Source organism: Cucurbita moschata, unplaced genomic scaffold (assembly GCF_002738365.1).
Source record: "Cucurbita moschata cultivar Rifu unplaced genomic scaffold, Cmos_1.0 Cmo_Scf00051, whole genome shotgun sequence".
Taxonomy (NCBI): Eukaryota; Viridiplantae; Streptophyta; class Magnoliopsida; order Cucurbitales; family Cucurbitaceae; genus Cucurbita; species Cucurbita moschata.
In genome coordinates this window covers 701,993-709,085 of record NW_019268567.1, presented here as the reverse complement: position 1 = coordinate 709,085, position 7,093 = coordinate 701,993, and the positions used below count along the sequence as shown (strand labels likewise).

The 7,093-nt window shown below is 33.5% G+C and overlaps 1 protein-coding gene across 1 annotated transcript in view; it reads right to left on the bottom strand.

Annotated features, from left to right (window-relative positions):
- Positions 1–870, bottom strand: part of LOC111435880 (NAC domain-containing protein 35) — a 2,472-nt gene extending 1,602 nt beyond the window's left edge. The window contains exons 1-2 of the mRNA XM_023073459.1: positions 532–870; positions 121–389 (exon numbers count right to left, since the gene is read on the bottom strand). Of these exons, the coding sequence (XP_022929227.1) occupies positions 121–389; positions 532–796 (534 nt within the window). The 5' untranslated portion in view covers positions 797–870. The remainder of the gene's footprint in view (positions 1–120; positions 390–531) is intronic.
- Positions 871–7,093: the final 6,223 nt, after the last annotated feature.

Genomic DNA, 7,093 nt, shown 5'->3' with positions numbered 1-7,093 from the left:
AAAAAAAAAAAAAAAAAAAAAAAAAAAGTGAATTTAAAGTGAATTTAAAGCAAATTTAAAGCAAATCACGAAGTTCATGAGAAAACATTTAATTTAAATTAAATTAAATTAAATTAAAACCTTTTGATAGCGCTCAGTTTCATGATGGGGCAATCTATACTCGTTCATAATCCAGCTAGTACGGATACCCTTAGGAGCCTTCCCGGAGTAGAAAACAAGGGTTTTCTTAAGGCCAATGGAGCGTAAATCCTCGGTGCGGATCATGCGGTCGGCCCCGGTGGCCTTCCAGTAACCGGAGGTGGTAACACGGTTGGGGCGGTCTCCGTTCCGATACTTTCGGTCACGAGGGACGTAGAAGAACCACTCCTTCTCTCCAATAGCAGCCAAAGCTGAAAAAGAAATAGGAACATGATATTATACACTTTGAGCATAAGCTCGGATGACATATTCCTTAAATTAGTGAATGTGGGATTTCCTCCCGACACGTAATTAGAGGGAAATTGAGAATTAGGGTTAAAGAGAAGGAGGTACCGGGAAGCTCCCAAGGGTCGTAACGATAGAGATCAAGAAAAGTGATGAGTTCGACATTAAAGCGTTTGCCCTCGACTTTACGGCGGAGGTAGAATTCGACGAGCTCTTCTTCGGTGGGGTGGAAGCGGAAGCCAGGCATCACGATGTCGTGCTCGTGTTGATCGTGTTCGGTGCTGTTGCTGTTGTTGTTGTTGTTTTTGGTGCTGCTTACTTCGTGGCTCATCGTTGATGAACTGCTGCTGCTTGCGGCAGCTGCAATTGCCATAAAATTTCTGATGAAAACAATCTCTCTCTCTCTCTCTCTCGCTAGAAAGCTGTCTTTTTTTTTCTTCTTTTTCAATTTTCTCTCTCTGGTATGGATGTATGTGGGCGTAATTATATATATAAATAAATATATAAATAAATAAATAAATATATATATATATATATATATATATATATATATATATATATATATTTGTGAATGGGAGCAAGTGGGGTAAACACCAAGATAAGAATATGGAGAAATATACATATACATATCTATACATATTATACAAATACATACATACATACATACATACATATATTATATATTGTGGGAAAGGGAAAAAGGGTATATTTGGAATTGAGTGATGTTTTTAACAAATTTGGGTAAAAAAACACATGGTTTTAATTGGATGGGTAAATGTTAAAATTAATTACTAAGAAAAATGTGTTTGAAATGACTTTGTACGGAATAAAAATTATATTTAAAATGATTTTCTAATGGGCTATAAATGTAATTTTAGAGAAAAAAAAATTAAAATCTATATATATTTTTTTTCAACTAAAAATAAAAATTAGAATTTCTGAATTTCTTTTCATGGCATATAAGTTTATTACAGTTAATAATGTCAAGAAAAATAAGTTATTATCGGATTAAGTGGAAAGAGATAAAGAAAGGAAAGTCTACCGGATCAGGGATGGACGTAAACTCATAAGCTATAGAGGGTAGGGATAATTGTCCAAGTTTCATATTGTGAAAGAAAAAAGCGGCTCCGCTACAGCAAGCAGGTTGGTTCCTCTATCGTGCCGGGTAACTCTTGGTGAAGAGACCTTAGGAGAAGTTGCTAAAATAAACGGGAGGGGAGGATCGACCCATGCAATAAAATTCCAAAAAAGACCAAACATATGAATTAATTTTTTAATACAATAATTTTGATTCATATCGTTATTTACTTGCATCTCTCTTAACCTAAGAAAAAAAACTTTGTAATAATAATTTTAATATGGTTGGATTTATATAACTCTTTCTTAGGTTATTCAAATATATGTACTAAAAAAGTATAGTACAATGTTGGAAATGTTTTTGTCAATAAGGGTAATATGTTTTTACTTCTCTTAAAAATTTTAATATAATTAATTTCATTAATTTTTAATTATGATATATTTTTCACCGTCATAATTGGCATATTGAAAAATATACGAATGTACTGAGATCATATCCAGATAAGAGTGATCACGAGGATAAGATTAAAAGTTTATGACACAATATTATTAAAACTTCATGGTTAAACGTATTTTCCCTTAAATAATTCTATATTTGGCGACCTGGAAGAACTTGTGTTGGTCCGTGAGAATAGTCTTCACTTTTAGAACCGAGAAGTAAATAATGTAACCATGTGACAAGGATGCTCGAGAATGTCAATGTCATCAGATGCTAAATCTGAATTCCGAGTCTTAGACACGAAGCATTACATTTTTTATTTTCTATTTTTTCATTTTTACTCGTTTTTTTTTTCCTGTTCAAGCATAAAATTTCTCGACCGTCATGAAGGGTCCAATTTGTTGTAGCGTAAATACGTCCCTAAATAATGAAATATTTTTAAAATTATAAATCTCTATTAAAAAAAAAGAAATTAAGGATTACAATAATTTTGTGAGACACGTGTTATGCAGGTGGGGGATGCATATTTGAATTTATATACACAGCTAAAATAGCTTACATATAATAATAAATAAATAAATAAATAAATAAATAGAGAGTCAAGAGGAACCCGTGACTAAGCTCTCTTCTTCACATTCATGGCATTGAAGATGACAATTTTACAACTAAGTTTTTGCTAATTTCCACACATTTTCCATACAATGTTTGCTGTATTCAAATACCTTAATTAGGCTTAATTAATTATTTAATTACTTTTTAATTAATTTAACACCTACACGTGGATATTAAATAATTATTTATAAATTTAAAATTTTATTAGTCCAAATAATAAAATTAAGTTCACCGCGAATAAATATTGTCCATTTTGACCTATTATGTATCATTGTCAGCTATAAGGTTTTAAAATGTTTATACTAGGGAGAGGTTTCCACGCCCTTACAAGGGAAGAAATCCATTTCTATTTTATCATCAATTTAAACTGTTTCATCTACCTCGTCCCCATCGTTGACTTGCTCGCTCGATCCTTCCCGCTCCCTCGATTCTCACACGATCTTGATCTCGATCTCTCTAAATTAGGAGAGTTTTGGTTGTGCATATGGAGATGGGTTTGGCTTGTTATGTAAAAGCCAATTGGTGTCGCATTAGAAGACTTGAGAACCACACGGGTCTTTTGATTTGAACCCAAAAAACAAACCCCAATTTGAAAAATTTTGTTTTCCTTTTTTTTATTATTATTATTTTAATTGTTCTCTCTATCGTTCGTAAGATTAGGGCTTAGCTGTCGTCTAAGATCTCACGCGTAAATGATCAATCAATCCATAAGATTTTTCCAGTTAAAACCGCGTAATTTCTCCCAATTGAACCTTAATCAACTTTTCAAATCATTAGATTTTCTCAAACACCTCTAACTATAAGATTAACTCTCAAGAGATCATATCTTATAAGAACGATAGTTATAAATCACTACTTAACTTATAATAGTCCAAGCTTACTGCTAGCAGATATTATCCTCTAACTGTTATGCTGTTATGGAAAGGTTCCACACCTTTATAAAGAATGTTTCTGTGATTATAAGGGTGTGGAAACATTCCCCTAGCCGACGTGTTTTAAAGCTTTGAGGGAAAGCTCGAAAGGGAAAGCCCAAACAGGACAATATCTGCTAACGGTGGATCTGGGACGTTACAAATGGTATCCAAGCCAGTCAATAGACGATGTGCCAGCCTTCTCGCTGTTCCCGTAGGGGGTAAACACGAGACGGTGTGCCAATAAGGACGCTGGGCCCCAAAAGGGGTGGATTTGGGGTCGGTCCCACATCAATTGGATAAAGGAACGAGTGACAGCGAGGAAGCTAGGTCCCGAAAGGGGGTGGATTGTGATGTCCCACATTGGTTGGAGAGGAGAACAAATCACCCTTTTATAAAGGTGTGAAAACCTTCAAAAGGGAAAGCCCAAAAAGAACAATATCTGCTGGCAATGGATTTGGGCCGTTACAGTTTTCTTCCACTCTCCAACCGATGTGGGATCTCACATTACTATTTAAGTAGCTTCTCGTTGTCACACATCGAAACATGTTACACGTATTTATTTTAAATCAATGTATTATGAATTAATAATTGTTTCATTAATTTGATTAAGCAATACTAATATTGAAATTAATGGTTGATCCACTTGTATTTCTACCAACTTGAATGTTCTTGTCTTGACATTAGAATAAATACAAAAAGGGGAAGAGGGTCACTTTTGGATTAGTTGAGAATATATTAATTGCTTAATAAATCAATTAATTAATTAAATTTCTTTTTTTTTTTCTCGTGGTTTACAACCGTTTGGCGGTTCATCCAACCCGCTCGTATCGATATTTATTTATTTTAGGGAAAAGAAAAAACCATTTTAAATGGAAAAATAAATAGTAAATAAATAAATAAAAAGAGGACAAAATTTAAGGTTGGACAAATCACCGACCAATATCAGAATAACATGTTTTCGTTCAATTTGCATGGCCATTTAGTTATTTATTAAATTTTTATTTGATATATGGAACAAAATATCCATCTATCCCGAAGTGTCTCGATCATTCCGAGGGGACTAGCTAGATCAAGACTAGGAGAGATGATCCCTAGGACGAGAAGAAATTGAATCCATACACTCGATTCATTGATTCTATCCCTCCCCGATGCAGCTAGCTTGGGACCTAGACTCGGGTTTTAGCCACTGTAGTTCAGATGTAGCCTGACGACTGAGTGAAGGTTGGGAATGGGCTGCTCGGGTACGATCTAAAACGATCCCACATTCTAGAAAGAACCGAAGAATGGGAAGTCTTCGTTGAGTAATGGGAAGCAGGCTAGTCCCTGAAAAAGCCTTGTCAACTATAAGAAATAATTAAGCTTACCTTGACTTATTGTCCGGACGGATTGCTATGTCGATAAAATATCGAGACTAAATTTATAATTGATTTATGAAGTATTATATTCTCTAATGATTTTTTTATATATAAAATGTATGTGTGGACCAGGATTAGAACAGGAACGGGACGTTTTTGTCGATGAAAAATGCTTAACGTCTTTAATTTTGATTTATGGATGAAAATTAAGAAAAGGATTTCCAACGCTCGTAGACATTAGATAAAACAGAATTCCACTTTTCGTATTAGTTTATAACATTACAAAATTTCTCTTTTTTCTTTTAGGACAGTGCATATCAAATCATTCTTTTTTGAATGATTGGTTTTCTTTATCCTAAAAATCAATATCTTAATTTATATGACGGTTTTCATATTGTCATGTCATTCTCGACCCGAATTTGAGTGGTTATATTAATTTTTATTTATTTATTTTTAAATTATAAATTTAGTTTTTAAATGGGAAGATATTAGTTTAAGTATCAAATTCAATCATTTTCATTACATTTATTAGAAATTTACTAAAAACAAAAAGAAAAAAAAAGGAGCCTAATGAATTCATCACATAGAAATAGGTACATGTCCACTCTACTATTATTTATTATTTAGATATTATTTTTGTTTTGAAAATTGAGTTAATTAGCTTGAACGTTCAAAGATCGAGTTGAACTCTAATCTAATTATTTATTTAAATGTTAATAGTTCTGTTAGATCCCACATCGATTGGGGAGGAGAACAAAATACGTTTATAAGGGTGTGAAAATCTCTCCCTAGCATACGCGTTTTAAGAACCTTAAAGAGAAGCTCGAAAGGGAAAATCCAAAGAGGGCAATATCTGCTAGTGGTGCGCTTGGGCCGTTACAAATAGTATTAAAGCTAGGCACTAGACAATGTGCCAGCGAGTAAGGACGCTGGGCCCCAAAATTTCGTGATTAGAGTGTTGGAGTTGTTAGGTTTAGGTTTAAAGTTGTTAATAAATCCTATTAGGAGTTGCAATTAGAATAGGATCATTTCTTTGGCAACTATACGGTGGGTCGTTGTTTATAAGGCCTATAAAAGTCAAACAACTTGTTTTGATTTTCAATGTTATTAGTTCGAGATATTTTCGTGTTTAGAGGTCACAACATTTGATAACAACTACATCGTGATTGTGAGAGAAGGAATTGCAGTTTCTTACGAAGAAAAAGAGTGACCTCAAATAGATTTAAAGTATGACAGTTGAAAACGATTTCGTTCAACTTGCAATTCCTAAGTTTGTTAGCCATTGTGATCATTAATCTATGCTTATGGATTTTCTTCGTTCGAAGAAATATTGGGCTTTTTTAGAGTGAAAAAAAAAAAACAATTGAAGGTCAGAAGCGATTTAAAAGGTCAAGAATTATCTGTTCTAATCCGTTGATCGAGCAATTATAAAAATAATCCTAGTAAAAGTATCAGGGTTCTACAAGAGTCAAGAACAAAATTCCGAGCTTTTAGGAAGGAGTTTGAGGTCCTACGAATGAAAGATGGTGAGAGTGTTGATGCATACTTCACTCGAACACTCGCCATAGCAAACAATACGAAGATTCATGTTGAAAACATGCAAGAAGTGGTGATCGTTGATGAAACCTTGAGATCAATAACCTCAAAGTTCGACTACATTGTATGTTCGATCGAAGAGTCTAATAATTTAGATATTTTAACTACCGAAGAGTTTTACATATTAATTACTTTCATAATCATAAAAATTATTCACATTACCTTCAAGAATCCTTAAAATGAAACCAGTGTATTAAAAGGATTCATTCAAGATAAGAGAAGCATCTATGAGCGTATAGTGGCCAGCTAAACACGTCTATATTTTTATTAACGACAACTCTTTAAGAAACAAAAATCGTACATGAAGTAAGTTTAACTATATCTACCTCTCCTGTCTCGCCAATACAATTTAGCTCGCCATAGACGTGTGTTATATCTTAATAATAAACATGTAATATAATAAAGTAAAAGAGGGTTATCAAGACTCGTTACTGCTGTCTTTGGCAGAAATTCTATTGGATTATCAACGGGTTCAGATTATAACCACACGTGTTATTCCCAACAAAATTACTTCTAGATTTGCTATAGCATTATGGCTCAGCATAAAGGTTTTACTAATTCTGCCACAAAAAATGGACGAATTAACTCGATATAACTCTACTGTTGGAGAGTTATCTATTACTACTGTTGAGGCATCATCCAAAAAATGTATTGATTGCACGGTGGAGAAGCAACAT